Consider the following 17,274-nt stretch of genomic DNA (forward strand, 5'->3'; position numbering starts at 1 on the left):
CAGCCTTACCAAATTCATTGATTAGTTCTAGTAGTTTCCTGGTGGCATCTTTAGGGTTTTCTATGTATAGTATCATGTCATCTGCAAACAGTGACAGTTTTACTTCTTCTTTTCCCATTTGTATTCCTTTTATTTCTTTTTCTTCTCTGATTGCCGTGGCTAGGACTTCCAAAACTATGTTGAGTAAGAGTGGCGAGAGTGGACATCCTTGTCTTGTTCCTGATCTTAGAGGAAATGCTTTCAGTTTATCACCACTGAGAATGATGTTTGCTGTGGGTTTGTCATATATGGCCTTTATTATGTTGAGGTAGGTTCCCTTTATGCCCACTTTCTGGAGAGTTTTTATCATAAATGGGTGTTGAGTTTTGTCAAAAGATTCTTCTGCATCTATTGAGATGATCATATGGTTTTTATTCTTCAAATTGTTAATATGGTGTATCACATTGATTTGCGTTTATTGAAGAATCCTTGCATCCCTGGGATAAATCCCACTTTATCATAGTGTATGATCCTTTTAATGTGTTGTTGGGTTCTGTTGGTTAGTATTTTGTTGAGGATTTTTGCGTCTATGTTCATCAGTGGTATTGGTCTATAATTTTCTTTTTTTGTGATATCTTTTTCTGGTTTTGGTATCAGGGTGATGGTGGCCTCATAGAATGAGTTTTGGAGTGTTCCTCCCTCCACCGTTTTTTGGAAGAGTTTGAGGAGGAGAGGTGTTAACTCTTCTCTAAATGTTTGATAGAATTCACCTGTGAAGCCATCTGGTCCTGGACTTTTGTTTGTTGGAAGATTTTTAATCACAGTTTCAATTTCATTACCTGTGATTGGTCTGTTTATATTTTCTAATTCTTCCTGGTTCAATCTTGGAAGGTTGTACTTTTCCAAGAATTTGTCCATTTCTTTCAGGTTGTCCATTTTATTGGCATATAGTTGCTTGTAGTAGTCTCTTACGATCTTTTGTATTTCTGCAGTGTCGGTTGTAATCTCTCCTTTTTCAATTCTAATTTTATTGATTTGAGTACTCGCCCTCCTTTTCTTGATGAGACTGGCTAAAGGATTACCAATTTTGTTTATCTTCTTAAAGCAACAGCCTTTAGTTTTATTGATCTTTGCTATTGTTTGGTTTGTTTCCATTTCACTTATTTCTGCTCGGATCTTTATGATTTCTTTCCTCCCACTAATTTTGGGTTTTCTTTGTTCTTCTTTTTCTAGTTGCTTTAGGTGTAAGGTTAGAATGTTTATTTGAGAGTTTTCTTGCAGTGAGCTTGAATTGCTATGAACTTCCCTCTTAGAACTGCTTTTGCTGCATCCCATAGGTTTTGGATCGTCATGTTTTTGTTGTCATTTGTTTCTAGGTATTTTTTGATTCCCTCTTTGATTTCTTCAGTGATCTCTTGGTTATTCAGCAGCACACTGTTTAGCCTCCATGTATTTGTGTTTTCTTTACTGTTTTTTTTTCCTGTAATAGATCTCTGATCTCACAGTGTTGTGGTCGGAAAAGATGCTTGATACAATTTCAATTTTCTTAAATTTTCCAAGGTTTGATTTGTGACCCCAAATGTGATCTATTCTGGAGAACGTGCCGTGTGCATTTGAGAAGAAAGTGTATTCTTCTGCTTTGGGGTGGAATGTCCCAACAATATCAATTAAGTCTGTCTGGTCTCTTGTGTCATTTAAAGCTTCTGTTTCCTTATTTATTTTCCGTCTGGATGATCTATTGGTGTCAGTGGGGTGTTAAAGTCCCCTATTATTGTGTTACTGTCGATTTTTCCTTTTCAAGCCATTTGCATTTGCCTTATATATGGAGGTGCTCCTATGTTGGGTGCATAAATATTTACAATTGTTTTGTTTTCTTCTTGGATTGGTCCATTGATCATTATGTAGTGTCCTTTCTTGTCTCTTGTAACAGTCTTTATTTTAAAGTCTATTTTATCTGATATGAGTGTTGCTGCTCCAGCTTTCTTGTGATTTCCATTTGCATGGAATATCTTTTTCCATCCCCTCACTTTCAGTCTGTATGTGTCCCTAGGTGTGAAGTGGGTTTCTTGTAGACAGCATATAGACAGGCTTGTTTTTGTATCCATTCAGCCAGTCTGTGTCTTTTGGTTGGAGCATTTAATCTACTTACATTCAAGGTGATTATCGATATGTATGTTCCTATTACCATTGTCTTAATTGATTTGGGTTTGTCTTTGTGGGTCTTTTTATTCTCTTGTGTTTCCCACTTAGAGAAGTTCCTTTAGCATTTGTTGTAAAGCTAGTTTGGTGGTGCTGAATTCTCTTAGCTTTTGCTTGTCTGTAAAGCTTTTGATTTCTCCATTGAATATGAATGAGATCCTTGCTGGGTAGAGTAATCTTGGTTGTAGGTTTTTTCCCCTTCATCACTTTAAATATGTCCTGCCACTCCCTTCTGGCTTGCAGAGTTTCTGCTGAAAGATCAGCTGTTAACCTTATGGGGATTCCCTTTTATGTTATTTGTTGCCTTTCCCTTGCTGCTTTTAATATTTTTTTCTTTGTATTTAATTTTTGATAGTTTGATTAATATGTGTCTTGGCATGTTGCTCTTTGGGTTTATCCTGTATGGGACTCTCTGTGCTTCCTGGACTTGATTGACTATTTCCTTTCCCATGTTAGGGAAGTTTTCAACTACAATCTCTTCAAATATTTTCTCAAACCCTTTCTTTTTCTCTTCTTCTCCTGGAACCCCTATAATTCGAATATTGGTGCGTTTACTATTGTCCCAGGAGTCTCTGAGACTGTCCTCAATTCTTTAATTCTTTTTTCTTTATTCTGCTCCCTGGCAGTTATTTCCACCATTTGATCTTCCAGCTCACTTATCCGTTCTTCTGCCTTAGTTCTTCTGCTATTGATTTCTTCTAGAGTATTTTTAATTTCAGTTATTGTATTGTTCATCACTGTTTGTTTGCTCTTTAGTTCTTCTAGATCCTTGTTAAATGTTTCTTTTATTTTCTCCATTCTGTTTCCTATATTTTGGATCATCTTTACTATCATTACTCTGAATTCTTTTTCAGGTAGGTTGCCTATTTCACCTTCATTTATTTGGTCTTGTAGGTTTTTACCTTGCTTCTTCATTTGTAACATACTTTTTGTCATTTTATTTTTTTTTCTGATGGTTGGGGCTGTATTCCTGTCTTACAGATTATTTGGCCTGAGGCATCCAGCACTGGAGTTTGCAGGCAGTTAGATAAATCCGGGTCTTGGTGCTGAGATGAGGACCTCTGGGAGGCCTCACTCCTATTTATATTCCCTGGGGTCTGAGGTTCTCTGTTAGTCCAGCGGTTTGGACTCGGAGCTGCCACCACAGGAGCTCGGGCGCAACCTGTGGCCTGGGAACCAGATCCCGTAAGGCATGTGGCGTGGAAAAAAAAAAAAAAAGAAGAAGAAGAAAAGGAGCAATACAATAACAAAGAATAAAAAACAAAATAAAATTAGAAAGATCAAAAATATATTAGGAAAAATAATAATATAATTGAAACAACTGCAACAAGGTAAAATAAAACTGTAACAGAAAAAAGAAAAAGAAAAAAGGGGGGTGGGGGAACAAGCCAAAAAGGAGCAGAACAATAATAAAGCATAAAGAATAAAATAAAATTAGAAAAATAAAACATTTATTAGAAAAAATAAACATATAAATGAATGAAGAACAATTAATCAACAAGGTAAAACAGAACCCCAATCTAAAAGCGGAAAAAAGGAAAAAAAAAAAAAAAGCCTTGGCTATGGGGGGCGGAGTTTAGGCAGGGTTGGAACTTAGACATTGGTGGGGGTTATGGTGGGGCAGGGCCTAGGCTTAGGACCCATGCAGCCAGAAAAGGTCTTGGGGGCGGGGCCTGGGCGGGTGATGTTCAAGTGTCAGGCAGGGCCTCTACTTAGGACCTACAGAAGGGGAGAGGCAGCACATCCAAAGGAGGGCCTTCAGAGTGTGGAGTTCTGGGGTTTGGAGGCAAAGCCATGGGTGAGGGTGTGTGGGTGCGGTTTAGGCCCAGCTCATTGGAGGGGTTCTCTGAGTGTAGAGGTCGGGCCCTGGGTGGGGGTGTAAGGATGGGGCTCGGTCTCTGCGCAGCAGGAGGGAGGCTCTGAGGGCAGAGAATTAGGCCCAGGAGCCCAACAGGCTCTCTGGTGCCTAAGTGGACAGGGAAAGCACTGGCCGCGTTCCCTTCCATTCCTCCACGCCCCCACTCCCCATCTCTCCCGGGGTCTCCCCAGTCCCCGCTGGACCCCTAACCGTGGGTGTGTCCTGCTGGGTGTAGGAACTCCTCCCCTCCCCCAGCCACCCCTCAGGGGTTTGAGTCCAGTAGGTCTGGCCTTTACTTTTGCTTTCCCTTCCCTCCCTCCCACTCCCTCAGGACCCATGCAGCTGGAGGGGACATTCATGGGCAGAGGATCAGGACCGGGATCTCAGCAGGCTCCTGAGGGCCCAAGTGGGCAGGGGAGAACTGGCCATGCTCCCTTTTGATCCTCTGCCCTCCCAGTGGTCCCCCAATTTCCCCCTTTGGGGGTGGGATCCCTTCCCCTCCTCCAGCCACCCCTCAGGTGCGCCAGTCCATCCCACCTCCACTTCTTCCCCTCTCACTCCCCCCATGCCCCACATCCTACTTGGTCACTGGGGGTTTCTCCCCTCCCCTTAGGTGTCTGTGGTCCCTCACTGGTGCCTGGTAGGTGCCCTAGTTGTGTGGAGACGTGAATTCCATGTGCTCCTAGTCCGCCATCTTGACTCTTCTCCCCAATCTTAAACTTATGAATTATTTCTGGAATTTTCCATTTAATATTTTCAGACCATGGTTGACTGTGGAAAGTGAAAGTGAGGATAAGAGGGGACTACTATAATGCAAAACCAGTGTTGATTTTTATTGTTGCACTAAATTGTAATACCTGAATTGGTAGGCAATAATACCGCAAATTAAATAAATAAAAATTTGGGAGAATCAAGGCTTAGATGTTGAGGCAGTTAAAGTCTAACTCATTGCCATGATAGTTTGGATAATAGGAATAAGTCGTCTTATTTAATAACTTATTTAATAAGTTAAAGTAAATCGCACTGCTTATGATGAATCTGTTGGTAAAAAAGGCCCTACTGATATTTGGTTAAGTGGGGTTATTATAGCTAATCATATCTTGGAAGAGTACTATCCTTGCCAATTTTTAAACTTATTTTGAATTTTAACCCTTCAAATAATTTACGTGGAAATTACTAACAACTACATATCTTTGAAATTTTCCTTATGTGAGCAATGGTGAGAGTCTTGTGTGTGTGTGTGTGTGTGTTGTTGTTGTTGTTGTTTTTAAACATCTTTATTGAAGAACAATTGCTTTACAATGGTGTGCTAGCTTCTGCCCCATAACAAAGTGAATCAGTTATACATATACATATGTTCCCATATCTCTTCCCCCTTGCATCTCCCTCCCTCCCACCCTCCCCATCCCACCCCTCTAGGTGGTCACAAAGCACCGAGCTGATCTCCCTGTGCCATGCAGCTGCTTCCCACTAGCTATCCATTTTACATTTGGTAGTGTATATATGTCCATGACACTCTCTCACCCTGTCACATCTCACCCCTCCCCCTTCCCATATCCTCAAGTCCATTCTCCAGTAGGTCTGTGTCTTTATTCCCGTCTTGCCACTAGGTTCTTCATGGCCTTTTTTTTTTTTTCCCTTAGATTCCATATATATGTGTTAGCATACTGTATTTGTTTTTCTCTTTCTGACTTACTTCACTCTGTATGACAGACTCTAACTCCATCCACCTCATTACAAGTACCTCCATTTCATTTCTTTTTATGGCTGAGTAATATTCCATTGTATATATGTGCCACATCTTCTTTATCCATTCATCCGATGATGGACACTTAGGTTGCTTCCATGTCCTGGCTATTGTAAATAGAGCTGCAATGAACATTTTGGTACATGACTCTTTTTGAACTATGGTTTTCTCAGGGTATATGCCCAGTAGTGGGATTGCTGTGTCGTATGGTAGTTCTATTTTTAGTTTTGTAAGGAACCTCCATACTGTTCTCCATAGTGGCTGTATCAATTTACATTCCCACCAACAGTGCAAGAGGGTTCCCTTTCCTCCACACCCTCTCCAGCATTTATTGTTTGTAGATTTTTTGATGATGGCCATTCTGACCAGTGTGAGATGATATCTCATTGTAGTTTTGATTTGCATTTCTCTAATGATTAATGATGTTGAGTATTCTTTCATGTGTCTGTTGGCAATCTGTATATCTTTTTTGGAGAAATGTCTATTTAGGTCTTCTGCCCATTTTTGGATTGGGTTGTTCGTGTTTTTGTTATTGAGCTGCATGAGCTGCTTGTAAATCTTGGAGATTAATCCTTTGTCATTTGCCTCATTTGTAAATATTTTCTCCCATTCTGATGGTTGTCTTTTGGTCTTGTTTATGGTTTCCTTTGCTGTGCAAAAGCTTTTAAGTTTCATTAGGTCCCATTTGTTTATTTGTGTTTTTATTTCCATTTCTCTAGGAACTGGGTCAAAAAGAATCTTGCTGTGATTTATGTCATAGAGTGTTCTGCCTATGTTTTCCTCTACGAGTTTGATAGTGTCTGGCCTTACACTTAGGTCTTTAATCCATTTTGAATTTATTTTTGTGTATGGTGTCAGGGAGTGTTCTAATTTCATAATTTTACATATATCTGTCCAATTTTCCCAGCACCACTTTTTTTTTTAATTTAATTAATTTATTTATTTATTTATGGCTGTGTTGGGTCTTCGTTTCTGTGCGAGGGCTTTCTCCAGTTGCGGCAAGCGGGGGCCACTCTTCATTGCGGTGCGCGGGCCTCTTAGTATCGCGGCCTCTCTTGTTGCGGAGCACAGGCTCCAGACGCGCAGGCTCAGTAAGTGTGGCTCACGGGCCTAGTTGCTCCGCGGCATGTGGGATCTTCCCAGACCAGGGCTCGAACCCGTGTCCCCTGCATTGGCAGGCAGATTTGCAACCACTGCGCCACCAGGGAAGCCCCCCAGCACCATTTATTGAAGAGACTGTCTTTTCTCCACTGTATATGCCTGCCTCCTTTATCAAAGATAAGGTGACCATATGTGCGTGGGTTTATCTCTGGGCTTTCTATCCTGTTCCATTGATCTATATTTCTATTTTTGTGCCAGTACCAAACTGTCTTGATTACTGTAGCTTTGTAATATAGTCTGCAGTCAAGGAGCCTGATTCCTCCAGCTCCATTTTTCGTTCTCAAGATTGCTTTGGCTATTCGGGGTCTTTTGTGTTTCCATACCAATTGTGAAATTTTTTGTTCTAGTTCTGTGAAAAATGCCAGTGGTAGTTTGATAGGGATTGCATTGAATCTGTAGATTGCTTTGGGTAGTAGAGTCATTTTCACAATGTTGATCTTCCAATCCAAGAACATGGTATATCTCTCCATCTATTTGTATCATCTTTAATTTCTTTCATCAGTGTCTTATAATTTTCTGCACACAGGTCTTTTGTCTCCTTAGGTAGGTTTATTCCTAGATATTTTATTCTTTTTGTTGCAATGGTAAACGGGAGTGTTTTCTTAATTTCACTTTCAGATTTTTCGTCATTAGTGTATAGAAATGCAAGAGATTTCTGTGCATTAATTTTGTATCCTGCTACTTTACCAAATTCATTGATTAGCTCTAGTAGTTTTCTGGTAGCATCTTTAGGATTCTCTGTGTATAGTATCATGTCATCTGCAAACAGTGACAGCTTTACTTCTTCTTTTCCGATTTGGATTCCTTTTATTTCTTTTTCTTCTCTGATTGCTGTGGCTAACACTTCCAAAACTATGTTGAATAATAGTGGTGAGAGTGGGCAACCTTGTCTTGTTCCTGATCTTAGTGGAAATGGTTTCAGTTTTTCACCATTGAGGACAATGTTGGCTGTGGGTTTGTCATATATGGCCTTTATTATGTTGAGGAAAGTTCCCTCTATGCCTACTTTCTGCAGGACTTTTATCATAAATGGGTGTTGAATTTTGTCGAAAGCTTTCTCTGCATCTATTGAGATGATCATATGGTTTTTCTCCTTCAATTTGTTGATATGGTGTATCACGTTGATTGATTTGCGTATATTGAAGAATCCTTGCATTCCTGGGATAAACCCCACTTGATCATGGTGTATGATCCTTTTAATGTGCTGTTGGATTCTGTTTGCTAGTATTTTTTGAGGATTTTTGCATCTATGTTCATCAGTGATATTGGCCTGTAGTTTTCTTTCTTTGTGACATCTTTGTCTGGTTTTGGTATCAGGGTGATGGTGGCCTCGTAGAATGAGTTGGGGAGTGTTCCTCCCTCTGCAATATTTTGGAAGAGTTTGAGAAGGATAGGTGTTAGCTCTTCTCTAAATGTTTGATAGAATTCTCCTGTGAAGCCATCTGGTCCTGGGATTTTGTTTGTTGGAAGATTTTTAATCACAGTTTCAATTTCAGTGCTTGTGATTGGTCTGTTCATATTTTCTATTTCTTCCTGGTTCAGTCTCGGCAGGTTGTGCATTTCTAAGAATCTGTCCATTTCTTCCAGGTTGTCCATTTTATTGGCATAGAGTTGCTTGTAGTAATCTCTCATGATCCTTTGTATTTCTGCAGTGTCAGTGGTTACTTCTCCTTTTTCATTTCTAATTCTATTGATTTGAGTCTTCTCCCTCTTTCTCTTGATGAGTCTGGCTAATGGTTTATCAATTTTGTTTATCTTCTCAAAGAACCAGCTTTTAGTTTCACTGATTTTTGCTATTGTCTCCTTCATTTCTTTTTCATTTATTTCTGATCTGATCTTTATGGTTTCTTTCCTTCTGCTAGCTTTGGGGTTTTTATGTTCTTCTTTCTCTAATTGCTTCCGGTGCAAGGTTAGGTTGTTTATTCGAGATGTTTCCTGTTTCTTGAGGTAGGCTTGTATTGCTATACACTTCGCTCTTAGCACTGCTTTTGCTGCGTCCTATAGGTTTTGGGTCGTCGTGTCTCCATTGTCATTTGTTTCTAGGTATTTTTTGATTTCCCCTTTGATTTCTTCAGTGATCACTTCGTTATTAAGTAGTGTATTGTGTAGCCTCCGTGTGTTTGTCTTTTTTACAGATCTTTTCCTGTAATTGATATCTAGTCTCATAGCGTTGTGGTCGGAAAAGATACTTGATACGATTTCAATTTTCTTAAATTTACCAAGGCTTGATTTGTGACCCAAGATATGATCTATCCTGGAGAATGTTCCATGAGCAGTTGAGAAAAATGTGTATTCTGTTGTTTTTGAGTGGAATGTCCTATAAATATCAATTAAGTCCATCTTGTTTAATGTATCATTTAAAGCTTGTGTTTCCTTATTTATTTTCATTTTGGATGATCTGTCCATTGGTGAAAGTGGGGTGTTAAAGTCCCCTACTATGATTGTGTTGCTGTCGATTTCCCCTTTTATGGCTGTTAGTATTTGCCTTATGTATTGAGGTGCTCCTATGTTGGGTGCATAAATATTTACAATTGTTATACCTTCCTCTTGGATCGATCCCTTGATCATTATATAGTGTCCTTCTTTGTCTCTTGTAATAGTCTTTGTTTTAAAGTCTATTTTGTCTGATCTGAGAATTGCTACTCCAGCTTTCTTTTGATTTCCATTTGCATGGAATATCTTTTTCCATCCCCTCACTTTCAGTCTGTATGTGTCTCTAGGTCTGAAGTGGGTCTCTTGTAGACAGCATATATATGGGTCTTGTTTTTGTATCCATTCAGCCAGTCTGTGTCTTTTGGTGGAGCATTTAATCCATTTACATTTAAGGTAATTATCGATATGTATGTTCCTATTCCCATTTTCTTAAATGTTTTGGGTTTGTTATTGTAGGTGTTTTCCTTCTCTTGTGTTTCTTGCCTAGAGAAGTTCCTTTAGCATTTGTTGTAAAGCTGGTTTGGTGTTCCTGAACTCTCTCAGCTTTTGCTTGTCTGTAAAGGTTTTAATTTCTGCATAAAATCTGAATGAGATCCTTGCTGGGTAGATTAATCTTGGTTGTAGGTTTTTCTCCTTCATGACTTTAAGTATATCCTGCCACTCCCTTCTGGCTTGCAGAGTTTCTGCTGAAAGATCAGCTGTTAACATTATGGGGATTCCCTTGTGTGTTATTTGTTGTTTTTCCCTTGCTGCTTTTAATATGTTTTCTTTATATTTAATTTTTGACAGTTTGATTAATATGTGTCTTGGCATGTTTCTCCTTGGATTTATCCTGTATGGGACTCTCTGTGCTTCCAGGACTTGATTAACTATTTCCTTTCCCATATTAGGGAAGTTTTCAACTATAATCTCTTCAAATATTTTCTCAGTCCCTTTCTTTTTCTCTTCTTCTTCTGGAACCCCTATAATTCGAATGTTGGTGCGTTTAATGTTGTCCCAGAGGTCTCTGAGACTGTCCTCAGTTCTTTTCATTCTTTTTTCTTTATCTTGCTCTGCAGTAGTTATTTCCACCATTTTATCTTCCAGGTCACTTATCCGTTCTTCTGCCTCAGTTATTCTGCTATTGATCCCATCTAGAGTATTTTTCATTTCATTTATTGTGTTTTTTCATTGTTGCTTGGTTCCTCTTTAGTTCTTCTATGTCCTTGTTAAATGTTTCTTGCATTTTGTCTATTCTGTTTCCCAGATTTTGGATCATCCTTACTATCATTATTCTGAATTCTTTTTCAGGTAGACTACCTATTTCCTCTTCATTTGTTAGGTCTGGTGTGTTTTGACCCTGCTCCTTCATCTGCTGTGTGTTTTTCTGTTGTCTCATTTTGCTTATCTTACTGTGTTTGGGGTCTCCTTTTCACAGGCTGCAGGTTCGTAGTTCCCGTTGTTTTTGGTATCTGTCCCCAGTGGCTAAGGTTGGTTCAGTGGGTCGTGTAGGCTTCCTGGTGGAGGGAACTAGTGCCTGTGTTCTGGGGGATGAGGCTGGATCTTGTCTTTCTGGTGGGCACGTCCACGTCTGGTGGTGTATTTTGGGGTGTCTGTGGCCTTATTCTGATTTTAGGCAGCCTCTCTGCTAATGGATGGGGCTGCGTTCCTGTCTTGCTAGTTGTTTGGCATAGGGTGTCCAGCACTGTAGCTTGCTGGTCGTTGAGTGAAGCTGGGTCTTGATGTTGAGATGGAGATCTCTGAGTGATTTTTGCCATTTGGTATTACGTGGAGCTGGGAGGTCTCTTGTGGACCAGTGTCCTGAACTTGGCTCTCCCACCTCAGAGGCACAGCCCTGATGCCTGGCTGGAGCACCAAGAGCCTTTTGGGAGGTCTGACGTTTTCTGCCAGCATTCAGTGGGTGTTCTGTAGGAGCAGTTCCACGTGTAGATGTATTTCTAATGTATAAGTGGGAAGGAAGGTGATCTCCGCGTCTTACTCTTCCACCATCTTCCGAGAGTCTTTTAAAGCATATGTTTGAAATATAACCTTTCAAGTATATTTACTTCATATACTATAATTTTTAAAAAAATCATGACTGGTAGAGGGAATTTTTTTTTTATATTTCTTTATTTATTTATTATTTATCTTGGCTGTGCTGGGTCTTAGTTGCGGCACACGGGATCCTCATTGCGGTATGTGGGCTCCCATTTGTGGCATGCAGGCTCTTACTTGTGGCATGCATGTGGGATCTAGTTCCCCGACCAGGGATCGAACCCAGGCCCCCCGCATTGGGAGCGCAGAGTCCCCCCCACTAGGCCACCAGGGATGTCCCTGGTAGAGCGAATTTTATAACAGGATATCGATACCATGTTGTCCTACCTTATTCTTTCTACTTAAGGCAGACCGTTTTTGTTTTTTTGGTATTGGTAATGTGTGATGCTTGTTTACACATTCTTAACACAATTAAGCATTAGCGGTTATATCACAGAATTAGAGCTAACTGGCCAATCTGTAGATTGAATTTAGCACCCAATTCATATTTTTCCCTTTTATTACATTATCTTTATGGTAACCACATGGAGATAATAAATTTCAGGAAGTTTCCAGTTCAAAAACCTCAGGCTCTCACCCAATATAACACATTTATACAACATTTAAAAGTACAAAAGCTCCTTTTGGTTAAGGGACAATACAAGAAAACTCATGAATTTAATGACACCAAAAGTTCCGGTCCGCGCTGTCCCAGAATAAGGTTGCCAAATCTGTTTCTTGGCTCTTTCATTGGTAAGAATGTCCCCCTCTTATACTCAGCACAAGGTGAGTGTTTCTACACCAAATGTTGGAGCCTAGGTTTTCAGAGTCCAAGCTGATGACCGCCACTGGTCCTTGGGCCTTGGGAGCACCCAATTTAAAGTCCCTTATCCCAGTGGTCTTCACACTGAAGTAAGGCCACCCACTTATGAGATACAGGAAGAAAATGTAACTTCCATTTTTTTCATACATATTTTTATTTTTATATCATGTGTAAATTTCTACTTAGGTTTACACTATATATAACATATTAGTCATATAATATATACCTCATTTATAAATAAATAACTGCACATATTGCTGCATACTTAGATATTTACTATTAGGAGTACTCAGTCAAAATAACTTGAAGACCACAGTTCTGACAGTAGCTAATCAGAGAGAATGGACACTAAGGGGAGAAATGGGATCCTTTGGAAGGTATAGACAAAGGTCCAGTGATTAACAATATAATAAAAAAGTATAGATTAGAATATTATATGTATCAAGGGACTTGTTTATAGATTCTTTATATACGTACTATAAAACATAAAAATTATCCCTATTGTTCACCAAGTTAACGGGAGTTTTAATAACTATAGGTAGACTACATACAACTTTCATAATAGTTTGGAGCAGTTTAAAGTTCAGGCACAAGTTTTTTGCATATAGTGGCTTTTCATTTTCTGGTTGTGGCTGACCTTTATGTAGGCCTTTTTTATTGCTATAAATGTTCTTTTTCAAGGGATAAACTGTTTTTGTCTTTTTGTTCTTGGTGGAGGGAATGTAAAGTAACTTTAAAAAGTTTTAAACAAATTATTATAAATCAGATTATAAGAGACATGTTAATTTTCCGTGTTTCCTAAAGTTGCTAAAATTTGTGCATATTGCTTTTATAGCCAGAAAAAATATTTAAAAGAATTAATAGAAGTAACTCCTAGTAATAGAACTAAAAACAATCTGCATATCTTCTAAATTACCTATGGTAGGGGAAAAGGTAAGAAGGAGAAAAAGAAGTAAACAGTAAAACATAGAAAACAACTAGCAAGGAAGCATTTATAGGAGGAAGAAAAAAGTTATGACAGGTTTAATCAAGTTTGTTATAACAATAAATATAAGTGGGATGAACATACCTTTTATAAGGAGAAGACATACTCTAAAGTTTTTTCAAAAAGCCTAATTACATACAGTATACAAGAGTCGCACCTAAACAGCATGATTGAAAGAAATTGAAAATAAAAGAATAGGCAAACCAGATACATTATAATAGAAGGAAAGCATAAAGGGGTGATAATGTTCAATTTGGCAGAGCTTAAAAGTAATAAATGGAACAGACTGCAATGGTGAAGCATATAAGCCATAATGATGATGTCATGAATCAATATGGAACCAAATTATACAGAACTAAATTTCTATAAACTTTTTTTTGTTTGTTTCTTGTTTTTGGCCACACGGCGCAGCTTGCGGGATCTTAGATCCCCGATGACCAGGGATTGAACCCATGCCCCCTGTAGTGGAAGTGCAGAGTCCTAACCACTGGACTGCCAGGGAATTCCCCAGAACTAAATTTAAATGATAAAAATTGCAAGAGATAAAGAGAATTGTTATATCTCAAGAGTAGTTTAGAAACTTGAGTAGTTCTCTAAGTCTGTGACAGATAAAGCTAATAATTTTCTTATTAATATATTCTATATTTTTATTTCAGCTGATGTACAAGAAAAATAACTATTCTGAAAACAGAAAATATATGTTCTCCGTGACTCATGAAATATTTATAAAAATTGACCATGATTTTTGGTCACAAATAAAATTTCAGGTGATCCCAAAGAGTAGACATAGATTGTCCTAGACTCTCTGCCTATGGCAAAATAAAATGAGAGCTAAGTAATAAAGATAGGAAGGAAATTTTGTAATTTTCAGATCTTCTCTAACACTCTTGGGTCAAAGAAGAAATCAGAACTGCAGTTGTAAGATAAAATTGGCCCTCCAGCCCTCTGTGTCCAAGGATGTGGAACCCGGAGAGGTGGATGGCCAAACGTAAGGGACTTGAGCTTCCTCAGATTCTGGTATCCGTGAGGGTCCTAGAACCAGTCCCCCACAGAACTGAGGACGACTGTATGTAAATAATACGATAGTTCACAGTATGCTCCATTTTCTTTTGTTTTCCGATTAAAAAAACCCAATTTTGTATTTTGGTTTCAGAAGGGTAGTTAAAGGACAGTATTCAATAACAAATGTTTCTTGGCCCTCTGTAATGTGCAAGACATTTTGTTTGATGTGAGATATAACTCTGAGTAAGACTGAGCCTTGGTGCTTGTAATCCACTGGATTTTATTATTCAATGCACATTAGTAGTAACTTATTTGAGATGCATGTATGAAAAATCCTTTATAGTTTCTTTGTAAAGAAACGATAGAGTTCAGTATGATCATTTTAATTTTCAGCAGAGGTACCTATGGTACCTATATGGAGAGGAGAAGTAGATTATTATAGTAGATTGATTGAACTGTGTAGAATGTCTGGATATCTCCGTTCCTTTTTACCTCTATCACCTGGTAGGAGTTCTGTTTCATTGGACAATTTAAGTTTATCCCTCTGGGCTTCAAATTCTTCATCCATAAATGAGGAAGCTGAATTAAAATATAAGATTCTTTATACATGTTATTTTTGTGTAGCTGTGAATCAATTCATAAGTATTGAGCATCAACTTCTTTTCAGTCTGTAGGGACCAAACGTATGCTCTAGTTGGGGAAAAAAGACAAATTTAGGGCTCCACGCAAACAGAGGAGAGTGCGTATATCTTTAAAAAGGACAGAGATGGAGAAAAGAAGAGCATTGAGAAAGGTTTCACAGAGGCAGTGTGACACCTGAGCTGATCTTGAAGATAAGTTTTTGTCAAGTGAACAGGGAAGGAGAACATTTTAGGTGCAGGAGATAATAGAAGGTATAGAGGCAGAGAAGTGAGCGTTTTACATTTGGGAAGTTGCAGTTAGTTTGTATGGCATTTCGTAGTTAACATGGGTTTATGGAGGAGTAGCAAGACATCAAGTATTGATGTATATGGGAGCTGAACTGTGAAAAATAATGGGCTTTAAGTTAAAGGCAGTGAATAACCATGGAAATTTTTTTAAGCAGTGGAGGGAGGTGGCACTGTAAGATTTAGTTAGGGTGGATGCAGAGATAGCATTTAGGAAACTGGGAGTTGAGACATGATGAAGTCTTAAATAAAGTAATGGCAGTGGAGATGCTATACAGGTTTTAGAGTAGGTCTCTAAAATGGATGGGCTTTGTAGGGTTGACAGCCCTGGAAGTGTGTGCAAAATTTAATATGTGAATGTATTTTCCTCTGGGAGAGGGTCTATAAATTTCATCACATCATGCAGGAGGGCTCTTAGGGTAAATATATATTGTAGGGAAAATTGACAGAGTGATATTTTACAAACCATGAGGGTTAAATAATTTTAAGTTTTACTTTATTCATTAGTGACTAATCTAATCTTTTTTCACTTTTTTAGAGTGGACAGGCCAAAATCTCATCAAGTTCGAACCTCTGGTACAATAAGGCGAACCTCTTCTTTGGATACGATAACAGGACCTTATCTCACAGGACAGTGGCCACGAGATCCTCATGTTCATTACCCTTCATGCATGAAAGATAAAGCTACTCAGGTAAAATAAGCAAATCAAAATCAGTTTTATTATCCTGCAGTTCTTCTATTTTGATCACAGTAAAGAAAATTAATTTAATCAAATTTTCCCAGTTATTAAATATATTCAACCAAAGAAGAAAGCCATTTCTTTTAATAAACTTTAGACTAAGTATTTTTATCATCTCGGTTTTGAAAGTTTTTAAATTATTTAATATTTAATAAATAGCACATCAGTCTACATTGTGTGGTTTTTGAGACTTATAGTTTTAGGAATTATTTTCCTACAGAAATTAATGACTAGTAACTGTATTAGAAAATACAGGCATATCTCGTTTTACTGTGCTTTGCTTTACTATGCTTCTCAGATATTGTGTTTTTTTACAAATTGAAGGTTTTTGGCAATCTTGCATGGAGCAAGTCTATCGGCGTCCTTTTTCCAACAGCATTTGCTCACTTTATGTCTCTCGGTCACATTCTGGCAATTCTTTAAATATTTCAAACTTTTTCATTATTATTATATTTGTTATGGTGATCCATCCTCAATGATCTTTTTTGTTACTATTGTAAAAAGATTATGACTTGCTGAAGGCTCAGATGATGATTAGCATTTTTTAGCAATAAAGTATTTTTAATTAAGGTATGTATATTGTTTTTTTAGGATGTAATGCCTTTGAACACTTTAATAGACTACAGTAATAGTATAAACATAAATTTTATATGCACTGGGAAACCAAAAATTTGTGTGACTCTCTTTATTGCGATATTTGCTTTATTGTGGTGGTCTGGAACCAAACCTGCAGTATCTCCGAGGTATGCTGGTATAAGTAATTTTTGAAGAAAAGCTTGTACAGTTCCTGGAAATAATTTATAAAGTATTAACACATGGCTAAGGAAATATATGTTAAAGGATATTTTTTCTGTTTAAAGCCAAAACTAAAATCCTTGAGAGAGAAATAGAAAATTTCCTGTTTGTCACACCTTCTCTATTTGTGGATCACAGCTTTTGACTTGAAGAGTTTTCCTTCCGTGTCAGAAAAAGATGTGAAAACATCTTAATTTATAATTTCTGAATTCTTGACCATATCTTTATAGCAGTAGTCGATTAGCATTATGAAGAATACGAAAAGTATAAGAGATGGTTATTGGCCTTAAAGAACTTACAGCATAGTTAGGAAGATAAGATGTAAATGTAAGAAAATTGGTAATAGAAGACAGAGTATTATTAGGTGTTAGATGAATGGAGCATTTAAATGTAAGGGAATTCAATGGAATGGGAACATTTTTGGCTTTGTGGGTTAGGGAAATAGAAGGATTAGAGTTTCATGTCTGAAGAATGAGGAAAAGGGGAGAAAATTTTGGACATGATCTATGAGAATCTTCTCCAGTTTTGTAATTTTCTCAGGCAAGCTTGAAACCATAAAATTAGCTTCTTTATCATGCATCCTATCAATTTTGTCTGTGTAACATTTTATGTC

General features: G+C 38.1%; 1 protein-coding gene across 7 annotated transcripts in view; it reads left to right on the forward strand.

Annotated features, from left to right (window-relative positions):
• The window catches only part of LOC130706890 (glucocorticoid-induced transcript 1 protein-like), a 143,131-nt gene extending 126,530 nt beyond the window's left edge, over positions 1-16,601 (forward strand). For all 7 annotated transcript variants that reach the window (XR_009006934.1, XR_009006932.1, XR_009006933.1 and 4 more), the window contains one exon: positions 15,665-16,601. Coding sequence is in view for 4 of the 7 variants with exons in the window: in XM_057539577.1 (XP_057395560.1) it covers positions 15,665-15,808 (144 nt within the window). In the remaining 3 variants the exon portion in view is untranslated. The remainder of the gene's footprint in view (positions 1-15,664) is intronic.
• Positions 16,602-17,274: the final 673 nt, after the last annotated feature.

This window comes from Balaenoptera acutorostrata, unplaced genomic scaffold, assembly GCF_949987535.1.
Source record: "Balaenoptera acutorostrata unplaced genomic scaffold, mBalAcu1.1 scaffold_470, whole genome shotgun sequence".
NCBI classification, from domain to species: domain Eukaryota; kingdom Metazoa; phylum Chordata; class Mammalia; order Artiodactyla; family Balaenopteridae; genus Balaenoptera; species Balaenoptera acutorostrata.